At 35.3% G+C, this 15037-nt stretch overlaps 1 protein-coding gene across 8 annotated transcripts in view; it reads left to right on the top strand.

Moving 5' to 3' along the window:
• Positions 1–15037, top strand: part of LOC121418714 (signal-induced proliferation-associated 1-like protein 1) — a 93763-nt gene that overhangs the window by 45775 nt on the left and 32951 nt on the right. For 2 of the 8 annotated variants that reach the window (XM_041612776.1, XM_041612779.1), the window contains 12 exons: positions 203–318; positions 777–916; positions 1121–1651; positions 2122–2172; positions 3898–4040; positions 4451–4702; positions 5117–5493; positions 5865–6054; positions 8828–9133; positions 10907–11117; positions 12054–12167; positions 14948–14953. In XM_041612776.1, coding sequence (XP_041468710.1) covers positions 203–318; positions 777–916; positions 1121–1651; positions 2122–2172; positions 3898–4040; positions 4451–4702; positions 5117–5493; positions 5865–6054; positions 8828–9133; positions 10907–11117; positions 12054–12167; positions 14948–14953 — 2437 coding nt within the window. The remainder of the gene's footprint in view (positions 1–202; positions 319–776; positions 917–1120; positions 1652–2121; positions 2173–3897; positions 4041–4450; positions 4703–5116; positions 5494–5864; positions 6055–8827; positions 9134–10906; positions 11118–12053; positions 12168–14947; positions 14954–15037) is intronic. The other 6 variants (XM_041612777.1, XM_041612782.1, XM_041612778.1 and 3 more) reach the window with 6 other exon arrangements.

Here is a 15037-nt window from a genome sequence, read left to right on the forward strand (position 1 = left end):
TTGTACAGTACAAAATCTACGACTACTAACTGAATGACTGATTCTCCAAAGCAGAAAGAGACTTGATTGTATATTGTGTGTTATATCATTTATATGTTGAACAAATATATTTACAAGTTAGAAGTGCTTCAAACACTACATTCAGTGCTCTATAATTGTAACTGTCATTATCATTAAAATGATTATGTTTTTGTCTCCTTAGATTTGTGAGATAGCTGTATGTACCCAGACACATGAAGAGATGATAGATCTACTACGGACCTCTCAGACTGTCAAGGTGGTCGTCGTTCCACCATGTGAAGATGGCAGTCCTAGGAGGTAGGTTCATCTTTACAGTTTTAAAGGAACAGATTAGTTGGAAAGTTAGTTTCGGGGAAAAATGAAGGTAAATTGTTACATTCACAAATAAACAAAAGAAAATGAATCTTCTGTTAGATATCGGACAATATGCTCACATTCTTTTATGTTTCTGAAAATGATATTATTGTCAATATGTCAAATTTAAAGGCTTGTTTTTGAATTCCCTTGTGTAGTATTCAAACTATTCCAGTGATCTTTACAAATTGGGATTGGATGTTAATGCTGGTTATGCATGTTTGATCACATACACTTGTTTCAGTGTTCAGCTTAACTGCCTTTTGGTGAAATTTGACTGAGCATGTAGTGGATAGCTATTCAAACTTTTCCAGTGATCTATACTAATTGGAAATGGATGTTAATGCTGGTTATGCATTTTTGTGGGTTGCTTAACCAGATTTTATTCTTACCCCTTGCAGAGGAAGCACACCAATTGAATATATGGGTAACAGTGAAGCAGTAACCCAGCCAGGTGGGGCGAGACAGGGTTTCAACAGAGGTACAAGCACTGGCAAAGGACCTCATAAAATTTCTTCTTCTCTGGCTATGTCAAGCAGAGGTAAGCAACAATATAGTACTCATCTGTCATTCTTTTACTGGACATATTTGTCCCCTGTGTTTCCTTGTTTCTTGATCAGTTGGTCATTGTATATTTTCTAGATCCCCTAAAATAATGGTGATCATATATAAATTGTTAGAAAAGATCCATATCGTATTTATGCAGTCAAACTTTGTAATATATTTTTTCATGTTTTCCTGTTAGATCTTAGACAGTCAGCACATCATTCCCGATCTGCATCCACTCCTGGGCAACCACCATCGATGCTGCGTTCAGCCCCCAACACACCAATCTACCCTCCAGGCACCACCGAAGAAGGTCTACCGGTCAAAGGCAGCGTGCGCTCGGCCATCACGACCTTCGAGCGTCGCATTAATGTCACGGATCAACCATCGGGCTCCACCAACAAGCAGCACCCTTACCGTGCTGCTGTTGACTACTGGAAGGATGTGAACACCCGCGCACATCAGCAGGCGAACACCGGTGGTGGGACCACACCACAAGAGGTATCCTCCCGTGGGAGTGGTCACAGTAGGGGTTTGTCCCATGATGCAGGTGATCGGTCCTTTATGAGGATGGTCCATGAGAGAAGGAGTGCCAGGGAGCAGAGGAGGAGACCTAATGACATGCAGGCTAGGCTCAGGAGTTCTCAGGAGGACCTGGATCGTATCGGGACTGGAGCCCATTCCAGGCAGGGATCCCTCGAGGACAGCCTAGATAACTACAGGACTAGAGGTACAACAATTAAAGATTATTATGCAGTTCAAGTATTTACTCCATCTCCAAACCTTGTATGTGGGACTACAATCTAGTGATCCCATCCAATATCGTACATGTGAATTTCCATCTTCCATATGAAATTTATTATTCAAGCCAACTTTATATGAAACTTTGCAAAGTGGGATTTCAGAGTTACTGAAACTAATCAAATTCAAAATTCTGCAAGAATGATTTTCATGTTCAGTTAGGAAAAAAGATGTTTTTAGATTTTTCTATTCCATCAAGAATATTATAAATTGTCAATATCTTGTACTAAGGGCTCTATTGAGATCAATAAATTATTGAATATCCTCTTTGATCAACTGGGAAACATTTTATCAGTTACTGGAGCAGTGCATTAAAGCTATTCAAAAGTGTCTTAAGAATGATATAAATGTAGAACTTCAGGGATATTATTGATTCAATTTTTGCTCTACTGCGATCAGCACTCAACAGGTGTATGTCTGCTCCTTCTGGTGTCCAACATCCAGTCAAGGGTGAGATCTTTAAAGGCATTCTGCACTCGCTTTAATCACAATGGCTGCACACACACCCTTAGATTTTAAATTTCAAATTGGCAACACCAAGTATTGTAAAAAATAGAGGCAGATTAAATTATTAAAATTTTTACCAGCTTTTAAGTACTGAAATATAAGTCAACAGTGTATATAAAACAAAAATCGAATCTTTAAATTGACTTTAAGATAAAATTTAACTTATTATGAGTAATCACAATTAATGTATAGTACTCGAACCAATTGTAATCAGCTCTTTCATGTACAGGCATGCAAGCTATTGAATTTCGAGTGAGGAAACTGAATATTTAGCTCTTGTTTTCAGCAAGAAATATTGGGAGGTCTGTAGTTGTGAAGAGTGAAGGGGACTGTTGGTGATATTTGAATGGTGTATTGTGATTGGATGGTTGTTATTGGAGTGTGTCATTTTGATGTTTTTCTTTTTGGTGTTGGATATGGTTGCTACAAGCGATCAATCTGGCTCTACTTCCTGGGGTGTGAATTTCTGTGTGGTATTTTGCATATTTCAGGCTTGCTGTTTACTCCTTTATGGTTTAAGTTATTTAGAATCATTCAGAATTATGATTGTATTTCTCACTTTATTGAATTCAATAGAATTTGTTCACGCCCAAACTGACACTCTTTTTAACATCTGCATGAATAAAACCTGAGCAAATATAGGCTTATCTGCAATCAAGTTTTAAAAATGTAATGCAAATGTTTAGTGAGTTGAAAAAAAATATTTGACCCCACTTTTCTGCTTTTACCTTGAGCTTCTTACCCCTCCCCCAAAAATACACAGCATCCAAAGTAAAAATTTCTGAACTTAACTCTTTTCTTGATAAAAGGAAGTATCTGAGAACTTATTATTTGATTGACTTAAAATAAAGAGAAATTCCGGTAGTTGCAGTAAACACTGATTTCATGAGAAAGTCTGTAAAACCAGGCTTAATTGTCAGTATATCATTGAGGATCTAGATCTGGTACAGTTACATAAACTGAACATTGTGAAATCTTGAAATCTACTCTGAAAAATTTTCACACCGAAGATCTCCAACACAGCTAAGCGCACGTGGGACAGTGTGTAATTATTGCTTTGAATGTTGGGCCCGACGCTCTACCAGAATCCTGTGCTTATTTGCTGATTTCTCAGCAATTACACAATTTCTTCCAGAATCCTTTGGCACATTATTTATACAGACACTTTGGTGGTCATTTCATTGGATTCTGTACAAACTCATTTTGATATCGTTACCAAAGCTAGCATTTACCTTTAAACTTACACCCTTTTTATGGCTGAGTATTTATATTTTATTTACGTGTAAGATTTTTACATTGCTTTGTAAAAATAAGCAGTATCAAAAGGTAAGTGATGGTGGCCGTGAATAATGAATTTACCATTTGTTTTTAAGGTAACATTCTCACAGGCAAGAATATGTGCATTGACCCATGTTTAAACTAAACTCTGTCTTTACCAAGTAAATTTTATATTCATTTTATATTACTTCATGATTTAAGACATTGAGTAATTCTTTGATAGTTCATCATCATCATCACCTCTCTTCACCTAACAATATCATACCATATGATTACCCAAGAAGATGAGGACTAATAGCATTGCAAAATCCTGGGAAATAGCTCTCATTAATCTTTAAGACTAAAAGTAGATTTTAGTGACATTATTTTGGTTCTTCTTATTTTTCTCAGTTTACAAAGATGTGCCCAAACCTAATTGGCATAGACCAAATGAACCCAACCCCTTCCCCCAGGAAAGGGGCAGAGAGCAGGACAAGCAACAACCTCAGTTTGTCACTCCCAAAGCTAGGTATCCACTTCATAATGTAGCACAGGTAAGACATTACTACTGATTTCTATGTATTATATGGTCTGAATTATACATTATGGAGCATTATGGTATTATATCATGGTTCATTGTGTCGGGTTTGAAATTGCTCAAATTGGCAATATTCAAAGGCACATGTTTTGTACAAAAACTTTCAAATTTTCAATTACATCCCAAGATGCAGTTTGTTTCCTTCTAAGCTCAAGATATATTTTACCCCCCCTCCATATATTGTGGGGGAAAAAGAAGAATCAGGGTGGGGGAGGGGAGTCATTTCCATTTCAATTTTATCAAATTATACAGATTTGTTGTACTTTTTTTTACATATTGTTTTAGGATATATACACATACATAGCTGCAAATTCATTGCTTGTTATTGACATTAATCTTATTTAAAACAATTTTATTGATCTTTAGGCAACTATAAAGCACACTAGCAGTGGAGACACCTTATCAACCAACACCAGCGACGAGAAGTGGTATGATACGGGAGACGATGCCAATGGTTACCATGACAACGGTGTGACTGTCTCCAAGGATGTTCCAGAGGGCATGTACCGTACCAACCCAGCAGCAACCAATGCACCTGGCTCACAAGACACCAAGGAAGAGAATAGGAGTAACTATGCAATGGCTGAGCGTTATAGTCCAACAGAACAGCTCTATCAGGTAAAGAAGGGAATCCATTCTAATTCTAAAGAATGAATGTCGCTTTCTTATGACATATTTTCTGTTGTCATCAGTTTATCCTTAGACAGTGTTTATCTGGTGAATTAGTACGGAAGAATGTTTCATCAGACCCTGTAAATCCAAAGAATGCAGAACTTTGCAGGAGTAAATGTATTTTGGCAATTCCTACAAAGTCTTATGTTAATTTTTTAATATTTAAGGATTTTCCATACTCGGGTTTTGAGCTTAATTATGTTTTGACTCTTTCCAGGCTAATGGTTAAAAAGTAAATTGACTATCAGTTAGTACAGTATTCTTGAAAGTTGGGTGGAAACAGGTTCTTTCTTGTTAAATCAGCTATTGCAACTTCTTCTTCTGGTATTCATATAAACCTGCTTGTTACTTCCCCTTCAGTCAAGAAGTAGGGAAGGAATCGATATGGAGCAACCGAGGCTACAGCGCCCGAACCACCTCGCAGGCATCGTACCACATCACCATGCCACACCTAGCAACATCAGTGACCACTCCACCCACTCCACCCTCTCTGGAGGCTCAGGAACAGGGGCATCGAGAGACTATGGTAGCCTCAGAGCCAGCAGACAGTCGCCCGCACGTAGCCCGATGCCAGGGAGATCTGCACAGAGCCCTGAGACGGTCCGTAAGAGGGCTCAGAGTCCAAGGCGGGGTGGGTCTGGAGACTATGTCAGTATACACAGGAGAGGCGGAGCACCATCTGCATCTTCCAGTAGCAGCATGAGTGAGTCCAGCACAAGCCCTAAAATGGCAAGAAGGTAGGAGTCATTCTGTTGAGTTTAACCTCATTACCATGTAGATAAAAAGTCATTATTCATTATTTGAATGTTGGTTGTTCAAAGACACTGTTGGACCATTGATCTGTCAAATTGTAAAATTACATTCATCAGTATTTCAGCTACTAATTCATTCTTTAGTTTTGGTGTTGAAAACAAATACAATGGTGAACTATTTCCATTTGATAACTTCCTCAGGAACAGAGAGAGATAAAAAAGGGAAAATGTTGTTTCATTGGATACTTTGCTGTGGAATTCATGAATAGAAAAAAAGGAATTCAATTATTGAACTCGACTGGTGATCACCTTTGTATCTATTAATAATTAAGGTATATTCAAACTTTTATTTCTAGAAGACCCCTTGATGGTCACAAGTCATCCAACGAATCCCTCGCTGCCAGGTCACGGGGCAATTCGGCCACCACCCCCACTGTAAGGAGTGGTGGGACCACGCCCCTCAAGGCTCAGACAAACAACCGGGTCCAGGATGACCTTCGGAAGCTCCTGGCCCCTGATGCGTACAACGCTGTACAGGAGAGGGAGGTAGGAATTCAATCCAATGATGATATGGGTTTAGTTGGGATATTGGTGAAAGACGCAACCAAAGCTGACCGAGAGCTATAGTTATGCCAGTTTTAGTACCCTTAATATTGGCAATCCATCAATATCGAAACATTTCTTTATGTGCCATTTGGTGTTTTCTGCAAATTACTGTTCAAATGCCCTTGCATTCAAAATTTGAATAGAGACAACTTTTGAAATGTTTAGTCCCATAATGCATACATTTTTGTGTAAATTGCTGTCGATTCACAATGTAATAATTTCTTATCATTTTGGATAATCTTAAAATCATGCAGCATACATGAATTCATCATGCATTTTAATAAACTTTTCCCAATCCTTTGGAGAATGTTTCTTCCACATTTCAAGCCTTTGGCCAGAACTACTCTTTGATTGTAATAAATGGACCTTGATACTGTAGTGATTGAACTATGCCTCTTGGTCAGCTTTGAGAGTATGTATCGGTATCTTGTTCGTATAAAGCATGGGATGATATTTTCATAATCAAACCCAGGTTTAACTCTCTACTTATCATGAATTTTAGTCCACACTTCTATGGAATGCTTAGTTAAATTTTTTTCCTAATATTCAGGACGAAGATAATGTATCATATAATAATATTTCATTTATATTAAATGTGTAGTTAAATATTTTTATCTTTTTCAAAAATTTCATAACAGAAATGTAAAAAGGCAAATTTTCATTCTAGTATCAAAATAATTTATACTTTGTGAATAAGTTGCTAATTGGTACTCCATAAAAGTGTGGTCCAATTCAACCTAGTTTTGACTTGCATGCTTTTGTGATGTACTAGTAGTTTAGATAAATCGTAGTAAGCATGATCCAATTTCAATTCCTCTTTATATAATCTTGGTGAAGAAAAGTGAAAGTTTTTTTTTTTAAAGTAAGAAGTGATGTCATTGCCAAATCCTAAGATTCACACTCGGACCAGTCAGAGATTACTTTCTATACAATTTGGTTTTATATTATGTAAAACTTCAATGAATTTAATTTGAATTTATTTGAAATTCATAATACATTTGGATGTCATCTAGGGGAAAAGATTCCCATATTATAAAAAAGTCAAATATGTATGTTATAATCATTGAACTTTTTTAATGTGAAGCTGCTCATGTAAAAATATGTACATGATTTTTTTTTTGTACAAAATCAACAGTCTTCCTTGATGAATATTGTTGAATACTTCAACATACTATACTATAATGTAATATACTATACTGAATATAGCAATGTTTGGTAAAGATTGTCATGAAAGTGTATTGAGATGAATGTATAAGAACATTCCTGCTGAATATTTCTGAAGGCTTCCAAAATAATTTCATAAATTGGATTTAGGCATTCATATCATTTTAAAAGAAGAATTTGAATGAATCATAATAGTGACTGATTGCAAAATGAATTGGAAGATGTGGATAATATGTCATATGCTATGCAATGTGCTGTTTTTTGAGAAAGAAAACAAAAACTTATGTATGTGATTTAATATGAATGTAACAATTATCGTAGATACCATATGATAAAATTATTAACTTTTTTTTCCAAAAAAATGAAATTTACTTTAAGAAACCACACTGATTAACTATTGCAACTATTGATTTTTTAACTCAGTATCATAACACTTCCAGTAGATCTTTTTGTGATTTAATGACCTACAATTGCTTTTGATAAACATTATACTCTATAGAGAAATAGTTTTAGAATTAATCATTTGCTGTAATGGGAAATAATGCTGTTTGTTTGATTTTACATGTACCATTAGTGTGTTTGACTATTATAGATATGTAGATAAGTTTGTATGTAATATTTGATATATTCTAACAGAGAGAGAAATATGTTTTCTAACTTTCTGGTATATTTTTCTGTTTTTTGCTTTTATCCTTATCCCGTCATACCTTAAACCACACCCCTTTCACCCCTATTCCTCAATTTGATCTCACTCCAAAATTCACATCATTTCTCCTTTACTAACATTTCTAACATATTATTTACCCTGCACATTATTTTAATGAATTAATATCATATAATATCATTTGACACACTTACACACACATATATAATTTATTTATCTTGAATGTTGACATTGTGGTAATTTACTTCATCAAACATTCCACATCTGTCTATTGTTTTATTGTGATTTCATTGTCCATTGTGATGTTTTGTCATTTCCATATTGTTAAAATTTGAATGAATTGTATATTTGTACGTATATATATATTTTCATGCTCATTCCAATAATAAAAATATATGTATCATCACCTGTATAATTTGGACTGTTGATTGTATGCCTTTTGTGATCATGGAATTCATGTGTTATATCCTTCATTCATTAATCAACTCTCTTTACAAATGACATATTGTGTGTATATTGGTTCATTCCTACTTAATCACTAAACTGAATGAATTCATTGATACTATTATATTTATTTTGTATGATTCTTGTATTGTGAATGATCCTGCATGTATCTACCACTGACATTACCTTTCCTATACTCTTTCACAACAATGAACTCTTTCTTCTTATGATACAATACACACAACATTTAAAAACATATTTCCTGATGAAAAAAAAAACACTTGTAAATTCACAAATTTGTACAAAATTTGGTGATCTCCGACCACCTTTTATCAAAACTGTTCATATCCCCCTCGACCAACGTAAATGTCATCTCACTGAACTATCTGCATAAATCATTATAAAAAATTGAAATGAATATATGTTACACGATCCACACAGAGAGTGAATGGAGACTCGAGACACACATCTTCCATTACCATTAACGTGGCCGGCAACCCCCAAATCATCTCAAACGGCCACCATGATGGCCCACATCAACCCCACCCCTCATCATCATCCTCCGCCTCCTACAGCCCCCTACCGTCCCCCACCTCCACCTCTGCCCCTGCTGTTACCATGGTAACCATCCCAGGCTCCCTCCAGGAAGCAGGCTCCGAGGAACACATCGTGGCTGCTACTTCTACTTCTACTACTAACCGAACTCCGCACTTCCAAATCTGCATCTCACGTGTGCCTAATACGGGGGTAAATATCTCTCTCCAAATATATGTTGTCATGGTAATGGGTCGTGGTGCATTCAAGGTTTGCATATATTTTTTTTGTTATCAAAGGAGCATATGGGTGATCTGCCCTTATGAATTCAAAGTTGATTAGTTCACCCAATGTGTATGGTATGCCTGTCTGTATGGAATATAAAAATTTTAACTTTAGACTTTGGTTCAAATGGTTTAAAAAGCTAGCGGGAGCTAAATGGCTGAAGGAGTTGGAATTGAATACAAATCTGAAAATTAACACAACCTGATTTTCTACTTATCACAAAGCAGGCATTTAAGATATGTTTGATCCAATGCTTTCTGCCATTATCCCCCACCCCTCCAGTCATATTGCACTTAGGGTTTGCATACCAAGGGAGCTTGACAATGCTGGGGAACAAAACATATCAATTATATGGTGAATGTTTAGGCAAGTTGATAAAAACAGATTCTATAAAACTATTTCCAATGGGATTGTCTGCCCTTGTACTTGTACAGGATTTCAGTTGATGGATTAAGTGACCCCCCCCCCAAAAAAAAGAAAAACATGGTTTTGAACCCCCTGCAACAATGTGAATGATCTACTCTAGAATTTAATATGAAAGTATTTGGTATTGAAATATGAAGTGAAACTAATTAATGAACATCTCATTCATTCTCAATCATGAACAATTAGCAACGAAAGTATTGCTTCAAAGAAGAGATTAATTTTGAGAAGAATCACACCATTTGGAGGACCCTGTTTTATAAACTTGTGACATTTGGTGTTGTCTCTTATAAGCATCTTAAATACTCCCATTCGATTGGTCGAGAGCGTGTTTATCATATTTGAGAAAGTGTAAAAATGGGTCCCAGGTATTCTCATAGATATAAGTCCTTAAAAAAACTTATCTGCATTTGAATTTGAGGCAAAAACTAGTGAAATGAAGAAAATTGAACATCTGAGGACATCATACTAATGCTAGTTTTTCTGAACAACAGCTTTGATTCCCCCTATAATTTAGGGGGATTTTAGACATCTTTGCAATGGTTCTTGTGGGACTGGTGTTGGTTTTTCTATTTCTATTTAACAAGCCACATCATGAAGTTTTGCAGATTATCTAATGCTTTTAGATTATAGATTCTAGAGCTTATAAGGGTTATATTCCTATTAAAAAAATGGAATTGCATGTGTTTGTACTTTGCATAGGCAAAACCATAGATATGAGATAAAGAGAGGAGTTGGTTTATTGGGATTTTGTTCTGAGTGCTTAGCTGGATTTTTTTTCTCTAGTAGCATGATGTGATCTAAAATTATTCATGTCAGTAAAAACATTAGATTGTTTTCAACATGTACAATTAACAACTAAAATTCCTCATCTTTATTAACCAAGTTTTGTTGATTTTAGTAGTAGTTGACAAACCAGAATTAATTGTCTTTTCATCTTCAGTGTTGGCAACTGATTCAAAAATTCTACTTATTTATTTGATGTGTTAGACTAAATGCTCTTTGGTTGTATTAACACCCCCCCTAAAAAATAATCGGAATACATGTATGATCAATGCTATTATGTCATTATACTTTTATAGTAAAATAAAATCTATTTCTTATTTCATGTGTTTAACATTGAAAACGAAAGTGCAATTCCTACCCTTGATGAATCGGACTGTATTTTATAAGATCATTTCCTGAGATAAATGCATATATTATTTTACCAACATTTTCTTGTTCTCACTCTTTCTCCTCACCCCCCCCCCTTCATCCTTTATTTTTCACCCTTTGTAGAATGCACAACAGAATAAGACCCCTATCCTGAACTCCCAGTCGCCTCCTTTGAACCGGACTGTCTCGGAGGAGAGCCTTCCCAACCATGTGGGCACCTACCCCCGGTCAAGGAAGCAGTCCCATCCAACACCAAGGTCAGAGTTCATTGTGACCAGCACACAGTCCGGAGCCATGCCCAGCAAGATGCAAGCAGAGAAGACCATGTTGCATGGTAAGTTATGAGATGATGGTGTGAGAGATAACAATACTACAGGGTCCTGTTGCGTAAAAGTCACTATAATGGTAACTTTGTTATCCAATGGTATCTTTTATGTAATCCTTGATTCTAATTGGCTGTTGAGTATTGTTAGCGTGGCAGTTACCATCAGATGGCAAAGTTACAATAGTAGTAACTTTCATGCAACAGGTCCCAGAAAGTTCATCTTCAGCTTAGCTTTATGTATGTGCATGATTTTCTAGGGGCTTTTTCAAATTAGTAAAAACAAATGTTCTAAACAGAAAAACAGGCAAATATTCGTTATAAGGTTTTAAACAGCTTAAACCTACTCTTGAGAATACTATTAAACATTTTTTTTACAGTATGGAATGAAAATATTTGTGCTTGTCGAAAATCAGCTGATATTGTATTTCAAATTGTTTGTATATATTGCATGTGACTGTGGCTCCGCGTAATATGTAAATATGTGTAAATATATAATCAAGACTTAACTGCTGAATTCAAACCATTAGTCATTGTAACTTTATTCTATCCTAGTAGTAGTTGGTTTTCAAATCAACAGAATTAAGTTCATTGTGTGATGTACCATCTCCAAGCGTAAATGTAGTGCTCAATTTGATAATCAGATTCGAGTCAAGTTTGTCAAGGAGTATTTGATGTTCATGGTTTGGTTCAATGGCACCTGTGATTGATAAAATCCAACATCCAACCATAAAGTTGTTATATTCAAAGAAACTTACATTCTATTGGAGGCTTCTTTAGATAAGTGTCTATGTGTATATTTCTGATTGTAATTTATGTTAATCTTCACGACATCTCATTCATTCATAAATGTAAAACATGAACTATTTCAGTTCGAAACCTCACCATAAAGAGACATCGATGTTACCCTTCCTCCATATTATCCTCCTGTGACCTTTGACCTTGTAGGAGATGAGAGATCAGCCAGTACGGATGACCTTACCTCACAGGGATTTCCCCTCCCAGATACAAACAACACCCTTGATTGGGACAACCTGGTGAAGGCTGCCAAGGAATTTCATGGTATAACACCTTCATTTTGTGCAACCATCATATTAGAAGCCTGCATCCTTCATCATCTCATTTTGCTTGTTTTTCATTGTGGTTTTATCATGAATGCTACCATCCCATTATTCATTCACCAAATAATAATCTGTTTTCTTTTTCCTTTCATTTTAGGAGTTTTAGGTAGAAAAAACACCTTCGTCTTATAGAAATTACCAATGCATGCCCCCTTGTATTCCTTTCATGGTGATTTGGGGATAACACAATGCTTGCTTACAATTCTTTAACCCATGCATGCTTAAATGATACTTGTATAATTGAAATGTCTAGTGCAACCCATATTTTTGCTTTTAGATAACTTAGATAATGCCACAAATTTGATTTGTGTAATTGCATTGCAGGGGGATGTTCATTTTTAAGATGTTTGTAAAGTTCCACATGACTTTAATAAAGAACAAGTACATGATTTTTTCGTTGTTGTGGTAATACATGTAAGATACCCCCAAATTTTCCCTGGTGTAATATGGTGTTATATAAAACAAAAAAATGGGCTCAAATCAAATTTTCACAAAATAAAACTTTGCATCTAACTGCTTCTTAAAAAGGTTATTTCAATCTACCAAAACATATTACTACTATCACTAATGAAAGTGAAATGATTGGGAATCTCATTTAGAATATATTGCATCTGTCCTAGAGTCATGCCTAATTTCACAAACAGCTTTGTTAATCACCCTCCCCCCATTGGAACATCGCACAATTGTGAAAGCATACTATACATTCAAAGCTTGCTTCCTCTTGAAAATGACATTTCGAGCTCTTTGACATTAAATGTCCATCATCATGATAACAAAGTTTAAACAAGTTGACATTGTATGTTTATCATTGTGGGAATAATTTCATATTATATTCCTCTTAGAGTTGTTTTGAATTGATGGTTCACTAATTATATACATTTTCATCCTTTCATCTACTTCATCCATAGATTACCATCGTACATTACCATCATTGTGCCTATATTTATCCTATGTCTTTTTGTGTACATCCCCATGTCTTTTATCCCAGCTCTTAGAAAATGACACCTGATGCATCATTCTCCTTTTCACTTCATTTGCATGTTTTGTTTCTAATATTACAATTTTCAATATTTCATTCAGAAGATATTGGCCTGTATTCTGAATCGTCGTTTAATTTAAACTTTGGTCAAATGTTTTGGTTTAATTATGGATAGCCAAGTTTGATACAAATCTCAGATGTTAGTACATGTTCAGTTTATCAGCTTGGTTGACAATCAAATTATACAAAGCATTGAGGGATTGATAGCTGAAATAATTTTCTTCAGCAACTAGAGCATGAGGAAAAGGCAGAATAATGATAAGAAAAATAAACTAACAAACAAACAATGTTTTGTATTTCTAAATATATATTTGGCATCCAATAATTTTACTTCTGAGACTGTGGCCTAAGGGGGGGGTGCATTCATTTTTTTTATTCACTTCTTTTACAAAATTGTTAATAATTTCCACATGTATGTAGCTCACAGATCTAAGAGTTGTCACACATTTCAAAAATATTTCAAGAATATGAATGGTAGCAGGGCCGTCGCCAGGGGGGTGCGGAGGGTGCGAACGCACCCCCCTTCAGAACCAAAAAAAATAAATAAATAAGATAAAATAAAAAAAATTAAAAAAAAATAAAAAAAACAAAACAAAAAAACAACCGGAGGGGGGGTAGGGATACTTGAGGGCTCTTTTGAAAAAGATCTGGCCGGCGGGCTATATAACTGCATGAAATTGAGTTAATACATTGTTTTTTGTGTTTTTTTTCATAAAAAGCACCCCCCTAGAAAAAAGCTGGTGACGGCTCTGGGTAGATGTGTATATATTCCTGATATTTTAGCCAAATGCTTGCTTTCTCCCTTCAATGCATTTTACCTGCTTTTGATACCCCTTTAGAATTTGACCATCCATTTTATCATGTTCATGTTTTATACTTATTATTTTTGTGTATATTTTAAACAGCGAATATCAATTTATTTTTTGCATATTCCCGTAACACTTCACCAAAACACTCATGGAACTACATGTTTATCGACATTCAACTTTTCAAGTAACTTTTGTAATACTGTGAAATTCTTGCATATATTTTCTCTATACCCCCTGCCCCCCTCAATTATATATAAAGGGTTGAGGACTTATGTTGTTTTTTTTATTTTGTAACAAAGAATTTGAATTTAAGGCAAGATATTTGCATTTCCAAAATATATTGTCACCACATTGTATTTAGTGTATGTCTAGTGCACTGCACTATATGGAGAATTTTCTAAATGTTGAGTACATATTCATTCACTGCAATAAATAGGAAATGCTGTTACATTGGTGGAATATTTATATGCATGTTTTACAGCAATTAGCTCTTTCTTACAGATTTGAATGAAATATATCTATTGTAGAAATTCTATTGGCTTGTTTTATTATCAGTATTCAGAAAAAGTGGTATAATTGTGGAATGGCAGAATCCATGTTTTTCTTTTGCAATTGCATCTTTACAGGTTAAAAGAAAATTATCATGCAAACATACATTTATATTAAATAAGGGCATGTACCGGTATTGGGAGTGCTGTGTAATACACATATGTATTTGTGGTTTAATACACATTTGCATCAAATTGTTATTAGGATGGGAATATATGATACATTGCAACCTCTACCTGTTGTCTCTATATATATATTCCTGTGTACACTAATGCATGTTACACTTGTTTGCCCCCTTTCCATCCCTCACGTCTGAACACACAGTGCCCGGTGAGTATTATTCAATGTATCCGTAATGGCAGCTGTTCATACGGTGTCAAATTGGTTTGATGTGCCTTGTGTGCTGTTGCTGTC

This window comes from Lytechinus variegatus, chromosome 7 (assembly GCF_018143015.1).
Source record: "Lytechinus variegatus isolate NC3 chromosome 7, Lvar_3.0, whole genome shotgun sequence".
Classification (NCBI taxonomy): Eukaryota; Metazoa; Echinodermata; class Echinoidea; order Temnopleuroida; family Toxopneustidae; genus Lytechinus; species Lytechinus variegatus.